Genomic DNA, 19,741 nt, shown 5'->3' on the forward strand with positions numbered 1-19,741 from the left:
TCCATTTCTCAAGAAATATTGATTGAATACTAGCACAGTAAAAATATATTTAGTCACACTCTATCATATTTGGATTATTTGCTTCTTAATTGGATGTTATCCTCTATTATGAAAACTTGATATTGGATCATTACAGATAGTATTTATTTGTAAGTGTGGATGGAAGGTACATTAAACACATTTGCATATTAGATTTAAAAAGTCTTTTATGATGCAGTCAACCCAGGTAGGAGGAAGCACCATTGTAATGAGTAAAGATAGGTAAAACAGACTAATATTGCATAATATTTAAAGTAAATCGTCAGTTTGAAAGTGTGTACCTCACATTTGCCAACGATATCACCCCCCCCCCACACACACAATACTAGAGAGGGTATATTATGCTACCCAGTGTGAAGCATCCAGATAAATGAATGAATGACTTTGAAAGATTTAATTAGTTGACAAGATGGGATTTTATTGGCTCTGAAAATAAGAATAAACTGCATCCATCCCCTTCTCCTCCCAAAGACAGATCTTTGTAGGACTTACAGACATAATGATTTACACAGTAAGGAAGTTTCTCATCTTTCAGTTTTCTTCCAATCTTTATCAAGCTAAGGAGAAAGTCTCAGTTTGGGGCTAATACATTTTTCATACTTCTCATTTGCTCTTCTTAAATGAGACAAGGGTGAGCTTTAGTTCAGAGGTTTAGGCAGATCCCAGTGTTTACAATAAATATAGTGGTTAAACTTTCTTCTGTTGGTGTTTATTTTCTGTTTGGTCATGGGCAATTCTAGTTTTTCTTTTATGTTAGTGATCTAATACTTTTTCATATAAAATTACCGAGATTTTAGCAATTCAAGCAAATGATTAATGTTCAATAATAATACTGAGTTGTAGGCAATTTAAGAAAATGAGAGACTGCTACCAGAAATAGCCAATCATTGGCTTCCTGTTGGAAAAAGGAAAAAGACAAAGAGCCCCTTTCATCAGGTGGTGAGAGGAGCAGGCTGAGCTGCTCCCCCCCCCCCGTAAGACCCACACAGACCCTAGGCTAGGGCTTGTAGAGACAGGGGGCATGCATTATAGGTGCAGTGCCTTCCTGTTCACAAGAGAACCATAGCCCGTCCATTTGGAATGACCTGCTGTGATTGCAAAAATTAGTCTTTGGGTTCTCTTCAAAGCCTAGATTGAGGTATTAGGCTATACATTTATATTTAAAATAAATCAACATGTCCACAGTTGATTTAGAAGAGTTACCCATGAGGAATGGTCAGTTAATATTTATTGGAAAGAATCACCCCACCAGATAGACAGCATGCCTTTACACATCAATGGCATCCTCCTATGCCGGGAGTATGATCCAGACTTCCTAAAACAGACTACAAGACCTGTGATGGCCAGCCTTGCTTTTCCTAGCACAGTGTCACGGGCCCCTCATTTCCTCACCCATGGTGAGCTTCCTTATGGCACCGTGGGCCATGGCACACGTGCATCTGTGCTTAGGATGCTCTGCCCTCTTTCCTGGTTTAGTACCTTCCATTCCCCTTTATACTTGGCTCAGAGGTCTCCTCTTTGGAGACTCATCTGACATTTCTCCATCTTGGGTGATCTGCCCAGCCTTGTCACATTTCACTCCTTCTCTTGCCCAGCCCTCTTCCAGCTCCTGTGACTCTCTTTCACCTCTCCAGCGTGCCATTACTCTTGCCTATTTCAGAGTGTGTGCATGCTGCTCCCTCTGCCTGGAATGTGCTTTTCCCTGATTCGGTGGTTAGCTCTTCCTCGCTCTCAGTACCAGCACATCTAGATGTCACCTTCTCAGAGAAGACTCTACTGCCCTAATCAAATGCACCCTCCTCTTGCTCCAATAGCTTTTTTTCTTTTGTATAGCCTATTTATTTCCCCAGTGATCCTTGTCACTGTTTAAATCTCATTTACATGCACACTTTCTGCTTTTATGGACAGAACATAGGCTTTGGACATTCACCACCCCCAAGTACATGATTTCCATAATATTTGTCTAACATATTAGTTCTCAACAAGAGATATTTTGACATTTGCCAATGCCTGGAGACATTTTCATGGTCACAACCTGGTGGGAGAAGAGAAGCTACCTGGTAGGGTAGAGGGTAGAGACCAGAGGAGCTGATAAATATTCTAGGATGCATAGAATGCCCCTCCCCCAAAAGAGTTTTCCAGATGGGAATGCCAATTCTGCTGAAGTTGAAAAATTCTTCCTAATATCAGTTAGAGGACAGGATGAGACAATAAAGAAGAGAGAATGAGTTTTTCTGAAATGCTAAACAATTTAGGAAATGGTACAAGTGATCAGTACCCATAAAATTGCAGAGCTGGGTCATTGGTAAAGCACTTCCTAGCATGTATGAAGTCCTTGGTCCAATCCCTAGCACCACAGAAAGAAAACTGAAAAAGCTTCCAGCTTCCAAATCTTATTGCTGGATATGATAGTGGCAGTTTCTTGTAAGCTGCTAGTTTTGTTTCAAGACCTAATTTTAGAAAGTGAGAGGTAATAATGTACCAAAACACATTAAATTTTTGGAAGCTATCTTCATGGTTATGCATTTGCTTATTGTGGCATTGCTACTGGGAAAAAATTGTGAGCTATTTTGGAGGAGTTCATATAAATTGTTCTGGCCTGCACTGTTAGAGTAAGTTTGTTCATTTATTCTAAGTTTTGTTTAGAGTTACGTTTAAAAGAGTCACATGATAACTTACATGTTTTCAAAGATAGGGGCATTGGTATATTGGCCTTGCCTGTGTGGCACATAGCAGACACTCAATAAACACATTTAAACTGAGTTGACATCTTTCTCTTGTTAAGTAGGAATACTAGGTTCAAAGGAAACATCTTTTAAAAGTTAGGGTTTTTTTTAATGGAAAATGATGGGAGCTGTTGGAGATCAAGTTCCCCTAAGCAGTTGTTAATAATTGGTGGCCCTAAAGGAGCTTGAATTTCTAAAGAGACACTTTGACCATTAATCTTCTTATACTATAATCCTTCTGCATAGGAAGTTATTATCGGATAACTGTGGGCCATGGTAAATGCTAGCACATTTTGATGGTTGATTATGTGAGGCAGAGTTACTTGAACACAGTCTAGAGTCTTTGGTGGCTCATGCTGTGTGAGATAAGGATGGGCTGGCAGGTTTTGGGATCTGAGTTTTGACAAGGCCTTGGCCCCACCACCATTTTTCTTTAGGAGTGGTTTCCATGTTGTCTCCACCTGCAGCAGAACCCCACCTTTTTGTAGTGGAAAGGAATGAAGATCTCACCCTGTAAAACTAACAGGAATGAAGTTGATATCTTAAAAGGGGGCTGATAGTGGTGGAGAGTGCAGGCCCATTCTCCTTGCCCTCTGTTGGTGACGTCGACCTCTGGGGGCCCCCCGAATCCCCTAGAGAACAGCTCTTCCAGCAAGTAAGAGTAAGGGTCACTAGAGGACTTGGTGCTCTCAGGCAATCACTGTTATCTGAGAATTGATATAGTCATAGTATCTAAATCCAAAGGGGTTTTAGGGGACTCAGTGAGGAAATTCATGTTAAATTTAACACAAATCCTTGCACAGAGTAAACACCCAGCAAAGGTTCTTTTTTAGGACAGTGGCCCTTGGCTGTCCATCTACAGGAGCTGTCAAGTGGCCAGGTCCATAATGAAGGTGTAATGACAGGTGGAATTCAGGAAGACCTGGTGAGGCCAGGAGGAAACAACCATCTAAACGCTGTAGCTGTTAGTCAACCAAGCATCTGTCTTTGCTGATTTTCACAGGCAGTGGAGCAAAAAGAGCAAAGTAACCCTTCTGTTGAGAAAGCTGCATAAATCAGTTTATCATAGCTTATAGCTGTCAGTGTCCTCTGGAATTTGCTTGTCGACACTTTAAAAATCTAGATTTAAATAAGCCTGAAAATTTAAAAAGCATCCTAGAAGATGTATATGGAGGGTAAAAATAAGAAAACAAGGTAGCTAGCTTAAGTGCCTGTCATTGGAGGGTAAAAGTGACTTAGAAGAACAGTGGTCCAATTTCAGAAGAACAGGAAGAGTGGACAGACAGCTCAAATTTTCTAGGGGAAATGTGCATGTTGTAGGGTAGAATGACAATAAAAAATGAGGACAAACTGTTAACATGTTCACACTTCGGTGACACAAGCCCAAAGAGGGTTGCCTACCGATACTGTGCGATATTTTAGGAAAAAAGGAAGAGAACATTGCTGTCAAACGTGCAAGAGTGACAGTTTTTTCTAAGATTCTACAGTACTGATTCTGAAATTACTGAGAAAATGAGAAATTTATATGATTAACATTAAATCTCCTGTTTAGTTTTTCCTGATGCAAGTGTTTTAGCTTTTATTTGTTTTGTGTTTCAGTCACTGCTGGTCAAAAAAAGTTACACTATGCAAATGGAAAAAGTTAAACCTTTCCCTTTTCCATTCCTCCAGTCCCACCCCTTGTAATGTGATCATTGTTAGTAGTATAGATACACTTTCTTTTATTAAAAAGAAGCTGTACCTCACATTTATTTTGTAACTTCTCCTTTTACTTACTGCATCTTGGATATCACTCTAGATCAGAGGCTCTCCACTGGGAGTGACTTTTGTTCCCCAGAGGGAAATGTCTACAGCCATTTCTTATTATCAGTGACTGGTGGTGGTGGTGGGGTGCTTCCATCATCTAGTGTGGGTAGAGGCTGGGAGGCTGCTGAGGTGCCGACAGCATGCAGGAGGTGCTCAGCAACAAAAATTACCCAGTCCAAAATGTTTGTAGAGGCAAGACTGGGAAACTAATCTAATTCATTTTAAAAAATGACTTTGTAGTAGACCATAATTTGTTCAATTAGTTGCCTATGATACAGCTTCTTACTTAGTGGTGTTTGTATATTTAATATTAAGAAACCATGTGCTCCAATTTATTTATTTACAATTCATTCTGCTCCCTTAAAGAGCAAAAATAAGCCTTCTCAGAAAGACCCAAAAGGATGGTTAAGAATTCTTAGGCTTGTGTATAAAGTTAGATTCTGGGTCACTTGAAGTCCAGAGAATTTGGTTTCAGTAAAATCACAGACTCACTCTAAATAACAAGTCTTAAAGGAAGTCATTTGAAAAGCATGTCTTCATTTTTTGATTCTTTAGAATTTAAAAAAAAGAAAGAAAAAGAAGCATCAATAACTCTAGATCCTTTTGTATGTTCACCAAAAACCAGAGAAGGATACTTTCAAAGTCACTGAAATAATTTACAGAGAAAACTAATTCTGATGTTCTCTACCTTCTTGTTCTTACATATTTTTGAAAATCCGTTAGTACATTGACTCATTGGCAGATTGAACAAAAGTAAACAAAGTAGGTTTAAGGAAAGAAGAGGTGTTCTGAAAGACATTGAATGACTTCCAGATGCAGTTGACAATGTGATTCAGAATTGGAATGACCCTGTGTTAGCCATGGAGGGTGCTACAGAAAGGGTGTCCTAAAGCCAACAGATGTTGCCCAATGAAATCAGAGCTCTGTGTTTCCTTGGCCCATCCTCTTTCTGTCATGTGTATTCCTGGAAGGATACAGTAAAGTGCTAACTCCTCTCCCAGAGCTGGAGAGAGGACAGTGGAACCAGCACTGTATAAGCAAAGGATGCCCACCAGTTGCTGAGCTGGAAAGGATGAGTCTTTGCTTCCGACCTTTCCCTGCCACTAGTTTCCTCAGTAAGTAGGAGTATTAAGGTTTAAGTTTATCTTTTCTTTTTCTTTTTTAAATGACCCAAGAACAGTTCTGTAGTAAAACAGCCTGGGCTAGATACTGGGTTTTGCGCTTCTGACTTTTCAACTTTCTGGCACATGTCCTTCTCTTTAATAAACTCAGAGACCATCATCCTGTAAATAGGTCAGCCCTGTCAACATCACAACAGGTCGAACCTATCTGAGGACCTGCTGACCTCGAACTGTCAAGTTTATTGATACTTGGGAAAACTGAAATACTTTTCCCCCCTGCTGTTGCCTTTGTAGGATCAGAGCCACGCACAAGTCTCCCAGTACCGCCAGGATCCCTCCTTGATCATGAGGTCCATTGTCCACATGACTGATGCTGCCCGCTCTGGAATCATGGCTCCAGCCCAGCTCACCACCATCAACCAGTCTCAGCTCAGTGCCCAGCTGGGCTTGAATTTGGGTGGTGCCAGTATGCCGCACACATCTCCTTCACCCCCAGCAAGCAAATCAGCTACTCCCTCCCCTTCAAGCTCCATCAATGAAGAGGATGCTGATGAAGCCAACAGAGTAAGTTAGCACTGCCTTTACAGGGAATTGGGATCGGCCTCTGCTTAGGGCCGTGGGTTTCATTCGTGGTGTTACCTTCATTTTCTTCATGGATTCAAAGTGGCACTCAAGTATATGATGGTTTACTTTTTTCCCATTCATTTATTTTCAGTGGAAAGGGTATCAAACTGGAAATTGGAAGATTTGGTTTCTATGAGCTGTAAGACATTGTTCAGATCATGTAACTCTTCTGACTTTAATTTTCCTAAATCGCAAAAGGGAAGATCTATGCTCATTTCCTAAAAAGTTCCAGAAAGTGTAGACCTTTCAGAATTTCAAGACTTAGGACTGCTGTGGTTCTAAGTTAGTCTCCATAGGTGCAAGTTTTATGCAATATGTTGGCTGAACTCCAGCCACATTTGACAGCTGTGTGCCTTCGGTGGTGTTTATCATTTAGTACATTCTGATCACTTTCTATCTTTCTGTCAAAGGAAAAACATTTGAAAAATTTACGTAGATTGTAACCATGATTTTTCTGACTGCCCCAAAATGAATAACTTTAATGAAAAAATATTGTAATAGTACATAATTACCCATTATATTTTTAAAAGTTTTATTAGTACATGTTTGCAATACATTATATTTACATTACCCATTACTTTTTTATTAACTCTTTGTTGTACACATACTCTTTTTGGCCTTCTGCTTGGTCCATTGATACAAGGGGTTATAAGAGAATTACTGCCCAAGGGACTTTCCACCAGGGATGAATAGCGATGTCTAAAACTAGCTCCAGATGAGATTAGTGGTATAATGGGTGTATGTAGTGTGCTGAGATTATAATTGATTCTGCTTATGAGAGTGATTTGAGGAAGTCTTTACTGAAAAGGTTGTATTTGAATTAGGTCTAAGAGGATGCATAAAATTTTGTGAGGCAGAAGAGAGAGGCCAGCATTCTGGTAGAGGGATCAGTGAGGAGTGGTGGAAAATACAGTCAATTTATGGGTATCATGAAAGGTGATGGGGGGAGGAAAGTCATTGAAGAAAAAAATAACCTTAAATGTGATGGCCTTTCTTCTGTTCGTAGTTGAGGGCTGATTAATTATTTGCACAGAGGAATGGCATGAGCACATTGATGCTTTAGAAAGTTAATTTTGGCTATTTATAGGGTGCATTGTGAAGGGAGGGATAAGAGAACAGGAAATCAATTAGAAGAACCTTTCATTATGTGTTCTTTCATCAAAGGAAGGAAGGGGCAGGAGGTAGCGGATTAATGAGACATTTAATAGGGGGAATCATTAAGCTATGCTATCTACTGGAATTTGAAGAAGAGATGAACTGGGTTTTAGTTTGAAAGCCAGTATGAATATCAGTAAATGAGAGAAGCAACCTAAAAAGACCTAACTGCTCCCCACCCCCATTGCCCTGTGGGGAACAATGAGTTTAATGTGTCGCAGTTGAATTTGTGGTACTTACATTTGAGTCTAGAGCTCAGTTCATTGGAGCTAGAACTGTAGAGTTGGGAGCCATCGGCATATAGGTGTGCAAGCATGGAAGTAATGGTTTTCTTAGTGTAAGAAACAAACCAAAGGGAGAACTCTTAGCAGCATTCATTTTAAAGTAGCAAATGGAAGAAAAGGAGCTAGAGAAAATTGAGAGTGATGAGGAAGAGGAAGGAGGTTAGAATAATGTTGCAGAAACCAAAGGGATTTCAAGATGGAGAGTTTCATCTTAGAACATCAAATTAGCACTCCAGTGGGTACAGGGATAAATGCAGTGATAAGTGCAGAGTTGATAATACCCATATCACAAGGACTTCATTGTGGTAAAGTGAGAAATAATAGCTGAAGAAACTCAAAAGACATAAAACACAGCTAGCCACTACATATTCATGTGGGGTCCTCTCACTCCATTCCCCTGTCCACTGATCAGCCGTATCTCTGTACTAAACCGAAACTGTCACATCTAAAGAGAATCTTCTATGTGACTCCCAGCTTGTACCATTTTAATGGAGGGTCTAGGTTTTGTGGGAAGACAAGTCCATTTTGTTACCTTTTAAAAGCAACTTAGCTGAGAAAGGAAGATTAAAATGATTATTAATTGCATCTCTTTTGGGTAAATCTCTGGCTTTCTCAACCCTTTTATACACAAAAGTATCTTTTAATCTTGAGCCATTATTTGAATAGTGGGACATTTCTAGTTTATTCTTAAAAAGTAATGATGATTAAGCCAAGTCATAGTTTTCCAAGCGAGGCATCAAAGGCTGTCAACATTTGAATATTGTTTTTACAGAGAATGAAATTGAACTCCTCTGATTTGGAAAAAGCTGAACTGGAAACTGCCATTGGTCGGGGTACTAAGTTGGCGCTAACAGTGCCAGATTTTCTGCCAGGAAAAGAATATAATTGTTTGATTCAACTAGAAAAATATGTGTGTGTATTTTTTTATTGTTGTTAAAATAATATTTTTATTGAAGTAAAATTTGGCCCCAATTAAAACTGTAACTAAAAGGCATCTACTTCCCTTGCTAGCTCAGATTCACAAGTCTCACTTATTCTAAGAACTTAGAAAATTTAGATTTTAGAAAAAAGCCTATAGGATCCAGAGAATTACTGAATTAACTGTGTGAGTTACAAAAGATGGCACTCTGGAGAAGAGGCAAGGTGTACCTTAAAACCATCTGAAGCTTGTAAACTACTTAACAAGCATGGATGGTGTTATCACCCAGACATTGTAAAGCGAGAAGTAGACCTGTGGTTTCTTAACACTCTGACACTTCAGGGCTCTTGGAGAAGTTACTTACCAATATCCTCCCTAAGAATTTTATCAATTGGATTAAGCTGCAAATGACCCTCATTCAGAAAGTAATAATACACTAGGAATATTTGAATTTGGATTTCAAGGCCATTAAAAGCCAATCTGTTAGCAACTTGAATCTATCTCAATTGATCTTGCCCAAGATCAGCTTTTGAAACAGATTTTGTCCAACACTTCAGGATTCTTGATGGAATTAACTGCAAAATTACCGTCATAGTTGTGCTGTAATCTAGGGATAAATAGCAATGTTGATAAGTCATTTCTCTTTGTTTCTCTGATAAGTATGTCATAGGATCAATAGAGTTAGTTGATGATTGTAGATGTTTATGAGATTTAATAGTATATAAATTCGTGGATCTGTACCCATATCATTTTGTGGTGTAGCTATATCTGACTTCAGAGTTCATATTGTGGATATGTGTGGGTCTCTATGGCCATTTTCTTGTGGGCAGGGTTACTACCCATATGTAATAATGTAATAAATCAGAAGATTAGTCTTCTCAGTGTGGTTGATTTTAAGTATCAGCTGTTGCTCATTTACAAGTTTTTAATTTTATGGAGAGTATTAATGTCTTTTCTATTTCTAGTTAAAGTGATTTTGACATTTTTACATTCTTGTTATCCTGTCCTTTAGAAAGTTGCTGTTATTTTAGAAAATAAAGATGACCTTTCCTTTATTGTGCAAGTGTAGCAATTATAGCTAATTTCTATTTGAGTTTCCAGAGTCTCATTACCAACAATAACATTCTGGCAAAATAAAAAAAAAATCAGCCTTAAAAAATCAGTTCAGACCAGTCATACACATGGCATGTAACCATGGTAAGGAACCTCATTAAAATATGTGAATATGGTCAACATCCTGAGTATTATTAGGTTTTACTTCTGAAACTTCTGAAAACGTAAGATATTTTATGTGTGCATGTGCAGCATAGCATATATATAGCATTGCCTGGTACTGAGTGTTCTGTTTTTCATTACTCATAATTGCTATTTAGAGCATATGTTGTGAATGCATTGAAGATACTTCTGGGTCTCATTAATCAATGTTCTAAATGCTAATCTCTGTTGTCCAGTTAACTTGAAGCAAATATGCCCCTCCTCCGCTTTTGGTGGTGATTCATCTGTTGATGATGCTTAACAAAGCCTTCAAAGAACAGTTGTGAGTCTGAGTAAGTCTTGCTACATTCCCCGCAAATACATTCTAGGCAGTGAATTTTCTTCCTGCTTTACAGGCCATTGGAGAGAAAAGAGCGGCTCCAGATTCTGGCAAGAAGCCCAAGACTCCAAAGAAAAAGAAAAAGAAAGATCCCAACGAGCCTCAGAAGCCTGTATCAGCATATGCCCTGTTTTTCAGAGACACACAGGCTGCAATTAAAGGTCAAAACCCCAATGCGACCTTTGGAGAGGTCTCAAAAATCGTAGCATCTATGTGGGACAGCCTTGGTGAGGAGCAAAAGCAGGTAAGGCAAAGGTCTATTATGACTGTATACTAAAAAGTTACAAAAATATTCCTTGTATCTTTTGAGTGCATGCATTTTTTTCATGCATTTTTTAAAATATGATTGCTTCTTATAAAAGCCTTTCTAAGCTATGGCATTAATACACACACACATACATATAAATCCAAACAACTCTGTGGTTACATCGATTTCTCAGTCAGTTGAAGGGTGCATGTTCAGAATCCATTCACAGGAGGCTTGGGAAGAAATCCAGGCAATAGCTTGCAAGCATAAACTTTTTGATGATAATCTTTTCATTTTAAATAATGTGGAATTTTCCCCCTTTGTTCAGAAAGGGCCCTACAAAGGGATTAGGTCCATCCTGTTTGCCTTTCCCTTGATCATCTTTCTGAACCCTTGTGCTATCCTGGTGGGTTTCCAAACTTTGAAGCTGCCTCTGCATGTCTCATTATTGTTACTGGGCATTTGAAATTTTATTCCAAGTTCATTTTAAAGCTAGGCAGTGTGAGAGGTATTCAGAGATTAGCCATGCTGGTAGGAGATGCTTCCTTAGGGGCCTAGTCTCCTCTTCTGCCCCTCACAGCTCCTTCACATAAATGGAGAGAAGAATGGGTTCCTTGGAGGCTGGTCCTCCCCGTGATCCTTGCATGAAAGTCCAATTACCATTAATAGGAGTTAACTTTTAACATATCCATGGAAGAATAGACACCTACTAGTGATAAAATAGAATAATTGTTTCAGGTATGAAGAGTGCAGAACCCTTGATTTTTCTTCACCAGTCATGAACTCAATCCTGGTAGCTTGTTTTATGGGTATAGTGCAGCTGTTGAATTTTCCTGTGTTTGTTTGCCACAATTTTCTTCTTATCTGATTTTTGGTCCCCAAAATGGAATTGTAAGGCACTGGCAAACTGCTGCACCCAAACTTTTACATTCCAGTGAGAATGATAGTTGTACTTTGGTCTATTGCTTAGCCATCAGATCATTTAAAAAAGGGAAGCTCAAATTGTGTTTAATATGCTGGGATTTATTTTTGTAACTTCTTGGTCCCACTAATGAAATTTCCCAGCTTTTATTATTTTCTGACTCTTTTCCTCTCCAAAAGAAGTCTAAGATTAAGAGATTTCCATCGATTCTTCTTTGTTTTCACACACCCTACTTACTGTTGTCTGTTTTTAATCCTCCCATTTGGTACAACATAGAAATATATGTGAGAGAAAGAATACATCACTGGAGAAATGGATCTGTACTACAATTTAAGCCATTTACAACAGAGCTTATTCTTGCTGCCTTATAAATAAGGCTGTAGCATCAACCCTTTAGCTGTGACTCTCAAGAATCTGTAGCAACCTGAGATCTTTTCTCATTTGCAAGAGTAAATATCCAAATTGTGCTCTGGTGTGGGTGGCAGAGTTTTGTTTTGTCTTAATATCTGTGAGCGTGTGTATAACATTTGAAAAAACAAAGCCAAGAAGACCAACTTTTTAGGTGAGTTGTGTTTATGTGACCTAATTTGTGCAGCAGTTATTTTATAGCTGAGAATTTATAGGCTGAAGGTGGTGCTAATTTTGGTCTTTTAATAGGTATATAAGAGGAAAACAGAAGCTGCCAAAAAAGAATACCTGAAGGCCTTGGCTGCATACAGGGCCAGCCTCGTTTCTAAGGTAAATCTGTGTACACTGTGGAAAGCAGCCCTTGAGCATTGAAAACATGCATGCAGCTTCATAAGAGCTGATGAAGAAGCATCTTGAATAACTCAAATTCACTTATTTCCATTAGTGATTAACCGAAGGATGACACGAACAAGAGCAGTTCCTTTAAGCTGCTGAACCTGAGTTGTTACTAAAAGATTCATTGATATTTATGTATATATGCCTATATAGCTAAATTTTACATAGTCTCTCATACTTTCTTTTCATCAGGGATTGGAATCTCAGTTCATGTCCTCACTTTAAAGCTGGGAGATCTGTTTGTCAGGCTTTTTTGGACAGCATATCACAGATTCTCCAGGGGTTACATTAATACAATAGACAGTGGTGCCTTTTTGACCAAACTGTTCCACATCATATAAATAAATAAACCTCATGATTATTTAAAGTAAAATTATGCTCCAAGTACTAAGACAAAAGGTATATGTATTATACATAGAATATACAATGGAACCTAATGTATTCTAAAATCCACTAACATCCCAAAGCAAATGCCACTTTAGATGATTATTATCTTGATCCAAAAGGAGTGTGAGCTGTTAAATTATTATTTCTTTATACGCAGTACTGAGGAATGCAGGACCTCATGCCTACTAGGCAAGCTTTTACCACTGAGCTTCACCCTAGCCCCAAGCTCTTATATTATTTTAACATTTAATTAATATTGTCTTTTGCCTTCCTAGAATTTAGGCTTTGAGTAGTGTCCTTTGAACTAATATGTTTGTGCTATTGATACATTTCTTCTAGGAAGCAAAGATACTATTTCATTGCCATTACTGTTGTCCTGTGTATACCATAGGACCTCAAAGCCATTTTAAAAGGCTTGACTTCCCTTTTTTCATCTCCATCTGAGTTGTTTCTTCTTTATACAAAGATCTTCCACTGGCAGCTGCTCAGACTCAAATCAACACAGGCCCTCCCAGAACACTTCCTACTTCATTACAAAGAGAAAACATTTATGAGGTTAATAGCAAAACTTTTTTTGAGATTCCAGAAGACACACACATTGAAAGATACATTGATTCTGAATGGAGATTTGCACACGGGCAGAAAACAGATCATGTAGGCTACAGATGTTAAGAATTGAGGTAGAGGTGGTTAATTAGATGGAATGTAGTGAATAAACAGTTTGCATGCACTTCTTGCCTGGACCATTTGTTCATTCATTTATCCAGAAGAAGGAGTAGTGAATCTTTGTGCATTAGAGCATGAATAATTGACCGTACATGAATTTAAGCCCAAACCTACTGTCTCAAAAGGAAATATCAACCATGATTGAGCTCATCAAGTTCAAGAGATAATTTAAAAGTTCTAATATGAATCTAGAATCAGGATTCAGACATATTTCTTTTTTGTTGTTGTTGTTGGTTTTCAGACATATTTCTAGTGACCCTAAAAATAAAATCTACAGGACAGAATTTTAAAAGAATAAATCTAAAGTAGTATTAGTTTTTTTAAAACTCAGTAAGTGCTGTTTGCATGGACCCCAAATTTATATTGAAAAATCTAAAATAGTCCATGAGGTATAAGTTTAGAATAATTTCAACCTGATCGCAAAGTGTGAAATAGATGTTAACACAGGGATTTCACAGGAGGCAGCATCTAATTGTGCAGGGTGATGATTAGACCACCTGTGAAGAGTCAGCTCTATTTTGGACTCCACAATTTAAGAGACTGTGATCGCTTGAAGGCTCTCTGGAGTGTTGCTTCCATGCTGGTGAGAACTGAAAATCAAATCCTATCAGGACAATTGAAAGAATCTGGGAGACAAGGATTTGGGGGCAAATATGCTCTTAGTCCTCAAATATAAGGGCCATGATATAAGGGGAGTTAAGTTTGATCTCTGTCTCCCTAGAAAGAATGCTTACCCAAGGGATAAAGTTAAAGGGAGCAAGAGTCTGTCTCAGTGTTAGAAATAACAGTAGGGTTGCTTCATATTTCCACTTAGGCCTCTATGTGCAGATGTCCTTCAAATGTTACTGGACTATTACTTTCTATCTTCAAAGTAATTAATTAATAGATGGTTACTGTTCAGGCATAAGGGAGTAAATCTAGTAGGTAGAAGGAACTCTACAGTCACCTGCCCATCTCCATTCACCATTCAGGTGGCCCCCCTAAAGGTACAGTGATACCATTACCTAGGGGTGATACAGAACTATCTGTGGTGGTTTCTTCCTAAGACTAGCTCAGTGATTTAAAAAAAAATTAGAGTATATAAATGTTGTGTTCGTGTTTATATGTCCAAAACTGTGTGTATTTTACTTTATGGGTCATCTAACGGTCTTTTGAAGGTAATTTTTGGGTAATTACAGCCATCTTCCTACCCTAAAACTTTGGAGTGGGACACTGGGCTTTTGGAATGAAGAGAGCTGTCCGTGGAGGGATGGTACTTTACAATGACAATGTGTGTTTAGTAGAAGACACCAGAGATGGATTTGCCCAAATTAGGTGACTCCATTTATAAGATAATTTCTCAGGTCCTTTCCAAAACCAGGATTTTGTGAACTTGAGTCACAAAAGTCTAGAATACTTCAGATCATTCATGATAGTGGATAGATATTTGATGCCCCCTTCCCTGCTACTTCCCTTCCCTTTTTGAAAACCTTCATTTTGTGAAAAATAAGAGGAAAAAAATAGTCTTTAAAAAAAAAAGTATTCCAATCACTGTTACATTGGTAAAAGAATTTATTTTGGGAAAAGTAATTTTGTGTTTTTAGCACAAAATGGAACAAGTAGTTTTTCTCCATGTGGAGCCTGAGATCTGTTCTGTATTGTATAATAGGTTATTCAGTCACATGGGGATTGAACATTCTCCCTTTATCTATGATCCTTTTGATAAATTCTGGAGATCTTCAAAAATAATTGGTAAACCTAAAAGCTTTATAAAGTTGTAAAGTACAGTACTTCAGTTTAGTCTCTCTGAGGAATCCAATTATGTTTTGCTTATATTCAAGGAAATATTGTTATAAATAATTATGCAAACATGGGATTTTGAAGTTTTCTAGTAGTGGTAGTTTTCATATATCAGTAGTTGTGATTTAATGAAAATAACTAATATTTGTTTTGTTTTTTTTGTTGTTGTTGTTAAATTCTTTTATTGGTACATTTTAGGTATACAATACAATTACATTTCTCATTGGGAATTGTACCTTTACATAATGCATCTTGGTTCTTATTTTTTCCCCATTCCTAGCCCTCCCTTCACCCCCTCCACCCTTCCCTATTTACAAAGACTTTATTTCCATTTTTTCCATTTCTCATCATTTTTCCTTTCCCTTCTTTCCTTTCCCTTGCCCCTCCCACTACTCCTACCCCTTTGGACCTTGTCTTCCTATTTTGCATTATCGATTATTCATTCTAATCATTGGCACATTTTAGGTATACAATATAATGACATTCATCATTGGAAATTTGCACCTTTACATAATCTCTCTTGGTTCTTATTTTTCACCCTTGCCCAGCCCTCCCTTCAACCCCTCCATTCCTCCCTATTTACAAAGATTTTGTTCCTAGAAAATAACTAATATTTACTGAGTGCTTCCAGAGGGCCACACACTGTTCTAAATGCTTAACATATGAATTAATTTAATTCTTATAACCACTGCACATGCTCCATGCCATACAACTCCATGTGATGGAAAAGAAAACTGGGGAATAGATGGGTCAATTAAATGCCCAAAGTCACAAAGTTGTTAAGTAGTAGAGCTGGGGTTGGGGGCATAGGGGCGTAGCTCAGTGCTAGAGCACTTGCTTAGTATGCACAAGGCCCTGGGTTCAATCCCTAGCACCGCTTTAAAAAAATAGTAGTAGAGCTGGATTTGAACTCAGGTAGTCTGTTACACTATAGTCTCTCAAAACAGTATATGGTACCTCTGTGATGAGGTTGACACAGACATAAATGCTGAAGAATTATTGCTCTTAAGTATGAATATCAGTTATCTTTTGCCCCAGTAGTGCTGTGTAACAGTCAGCCACAAAGGCCAGTGATTTACAGATAACTTCAGATCCCATCCTGATATCTGTCTGGGGTCAATTTGCAGGTTGTTGGGGTGGTGGCTGGACTCATTCATGGATGTGGCAGTTGGCCTGCTAGCAGTGAACTGGCACTTGAGTGAGACTTTTGGGCAATGCATCTGTACATATGCACATGGTAGCAATAGGCGCCGAGACAGCAGAAGGGTGCAAGGTCTCTTGAGGCCTCAGCTTAGAAGTGGGAATTGTCACTTTTATCCCATTCCCATGGCCAAAGCAAAGGCACCAGGCCGGCTCAAACTCAAAAGAGTAGGAAATTTGATTCTACCTCTGGGAGGAACCAACCTAGTATATGACTATGTGGATTGAAATGGGGTGGCATGAATAATGATGGCTGTATTTTTAAGCCAATGTATAATAATTTAGAATGCTTAGATATTTTAAATACTTGTGTATTATAAGATGCTGGAATTTTCTTCTTCCACATGCAGGCTGCCGCTGAGTCAGCAGAAGCCCAGACCATTCGTTCTGTTCAGCAGACTCTGGCATCGACCAATCTGACATCCTCCCTCCTTCTCAACACTCCACTATCTCAACATGGAACGGTACCAGCCTCACCTCAGACTCTCCCTCAGTCCCTCCCTAGGTCAATCGCTCCCAAACCCTTAACCATGAGACTCCCCATGAACCAGATCGTCACATCTGTCACCATTGCAGCCAACATGCCCTCGAACATTGGAGCTCCGCTGATCAGCTCCATGGGAACCACCATGGTGGGCTCAGCAGCCTCCACTCAAGTCAGCCCTTCAGTGCAAAGCCAGCAGCATCACATGCAGTTGCAGCAACAGCAGCAGCAGCAGCAGCAACAGCAGCAGCAGCAGCAGCAACAAATGCAACAGATGCAGCAGCAGCAACTCCAGCAGCACCAAATGCATCAGCAAATCCAGCAGCAGATGCAGCAACAGCATTTTCAGCACCACATGCAGCAGCACCTGCAGCAGCAGCAGCTGCAGCAACAGCTGCAGCAACACATCCAGCTGCAGCAACTGCAGCACATGCAGCACTCATCTCAGCCTTCTCCCCGGCAGCACTCGCCCGCCACTTCCCAGATCACATCCCCCATCCCCACCATTGGGAGCCCCCAGCCCTCCTCCCAGCAGCACCAATCACAGATCCAGTCGCAGACGCAGACTCAAGTGTTATCGCAGGTCAGTATTTTCTGAAGATGCATGTGGCAGGTGGATTTGCACTCACCAAGGAGAGTGGCATATGGAGGGGACAGCGTTCAGGGCTGAACCTTATAAGTTGATGTTGGTTATGCAGAAATGTGTAACAGATCAAATGGTCCTCTCAAGTGTCTATTAGATAGGCAATAAGAACTACCGTATAGCTGGGTAACATCTTTTAGCTGACTATAAATCACTTTGTTTTTAAACGAGAAAAGCTGTGCTCTTTTATGTGATGCCTTTTTTATTTATTCAGGCTATACCTACAATATGTGAATCAAACTGTTTAATGAATCCTGGGACATATTGATGATTATAAACTGGCCTCTCTGAGTCATAGAAAATGGCCTTATTTCTCCAGAAGTGAGTAAACCACACTTCCAGGCTATTTGAACTTTCGGAGCCCTAAAAAATAAAAAGCACAGTTGTAACTACCTGAAATAATGAAGATCCAGTTTCATACAAGCATTTGTATGATGTGAATAGTTGATGGCATTTTTTTGTCATGAAAAAATAATGTAAATCACAGGCTTTTGCCAAAGCTCTTATTTTTTTTCGTAAATCTCTCCAGAAAAAAAGCAAGTGATTAGATTCAATTATTGACTCATTTTCACTTTTTATCCATGACTTCTCCAAATCCAACCACAGTATATGTTGTTAACAATATCTATTGACCCCTGTTAGCCCATTATATTCATTCCAATTAGAAGACAAGAAATGTGAATACTATATTCCGTGTTTTGAGTGACAAGTTTCGAGAAATAAAAACACTGTATTTTTAAAAGGGAAATGCACTTAAATGAAAACAGTTATTACAAAAGTTAAGATTTAAAAAGAAAAAGCAAGAGTTTTTATTATGATGTAATACCAGTAGAATATTTAAAAGGCACACTACATCTGAATAATCAATGTAAATATTTTCTTTCAAAGTTGTAAGTTTTCATATCATGTGTTGTAAAGTTTTCCTAAATGAGGCTTTAACGTAAACACTGGTGACATAAACCATTCATTGCTACGTTGCTTATTGTGTTTTTATGCTGTTTTATACTTTTTTATGAGTTACGATAGCAGCAATTAAGTTGTTTGTATTTTGCTTAACTAAAACAAAATGGTTTTATCTTGCTATAGAATAAACACATTTCAGTAAAAACTGTGGTCTGTATTTTGATGCAACAACAAGGAAACTGTTCACTTTTCAAATAAAATGATATGTCAAATTTCACTTTTGGTTCCTTGAATAAGTGTAAGATGGGGAAATATGGCATGTACCAAATTTTGTGTCTGCCCTGGTATCAGCTTCCATTTTCATTGGGAGACTCAATATTTGTGGCTACACATGTGGATTACACATCTGAGAACCAGACCCTTAAATACATATGGGAAATATTTTTGTGATTGTCTTTTTGTTAAGATGCAATAAGGAGGTAAATATATAGAATAAAAGCAATCATCTTCTTTTTGGGTCTAGAACTACCTGGCATTGTGCTGTTTGTTATTGCCATTAAAATGGATAGTGAATGCTAATTTTAAAGCCAAAATAATTATTTCAGTGCCTATTTCTTACCCCCTTTTTTTGCTCTGTAGTGGCTTCTCTTTGAGAGCTGTGTGACCACTATCCCCAGTTGTCTTGCATGATTAATTACAGCATCTGTCCTGTCAGAAGCTATAATGAAGAGGTCTTGATAAAAATTGCAAATTACCACTGGCAACAGTCTTAAACTGCTTATGATAAAATGAAAATTAAAAACAGCAAGTGTCAACCCTGACTAGAATCCTAATCTGGAAAGAATGAGGGTGTGCGTGATGCTGTCCGTAGCTACAGTGAGCAAGACATTCAAAAATAATAGAATATGGATTCCTCCAAGTTGTTGTATTTCAAAGAATATTTACTGTATGTTGTGGGTTATGAATAATGAATTCAGCTTTCAATATTTCATAATCCTCTCAAACTCTGTATTATGTACAAATATTGAACAGCAAGAGATTCTAATTATAAATTTATAGATTTCTTGATGTAGAAAAATTTATGTCTAAATTGAAGCTTTTCATAAGATGTATTAGTTGACAGGTATCAGTGTTCAAACAGTCCTAGAAAGATTCCTAATCACATCTACGAGGAGCGATTGTATTTCACAAAGAAATGCTCAGCTCCCATCAGACCCATCAGAGGCAGAGCTGATGGTAAAAGATTTTCTGTGAATTGAAACTAACATTACATAACAATAAGAACCATTTTATATTCTGTTGTGAAACCTTTAGACAAATGTCTTCAAAATTAATTGCTAAACTACATGTGACAGTAATTGTGTATTAGTTCTGTAAT

General features: G+C 38.4%; 1 protein-coding gene across 5 annotated transcripts in view; it reads left to right on the plus strand.

Moving 5' to 3' along the window:
* Tox3 (TOX high mobility group box family member 3) overlaps positions 1-18,640 on the plus strand; it is a 107,709-nt gene extending 89,069 nt beyond the window's left edge. For 4 of the 5 annotated variants that reach the window (XM_021260913.2, XM_013073362.3, XM_021260912.2 and 1 more), the window contains exons 4-7: positions 5,987-6,256; positions 10,285-10,512; positions 12,095-12,175; positions 16,684-18,640. In XM_021260913.2, coding sequence (XP_021116572.1) covers positions 5,987-6,256; positions 10,285-10,512; positions 12,095-12,175; positions 16,684-17,415 — 1,311 coding nt within the window. In that variant the 3' untranslated portion in view covers positions 17,416-18,640. The remainder of the gene's footprint in view (positions 1-5,986; positions 6,257-10,284; positions 10,513-12,094; positions 12,176-16,683) is intronic. The other variant, XM_087206580.1, reaches the window with a different exon arrangement.
* Positions 18,641-19,741: the final 1,101 nt, after the last annotated feature.

The sequence above is a fragment of the Heterocephalus glaber genome, unplaced genomic scaffold (assembly GCF_053883595.1).
Source record: "Heterocephalus glaber isolate CG9 unplaced genomic scaffold, H.glaber_assembly_v1.0 deba00000071, whole genome shotgun sequence".
Classification (NCBI taxonomy): Eukaryota; Metazoa; Chordata; class Mammalia; order Rodentia; family Bathyergidae; genus Heterocephalus; species Heterocephalus glaber.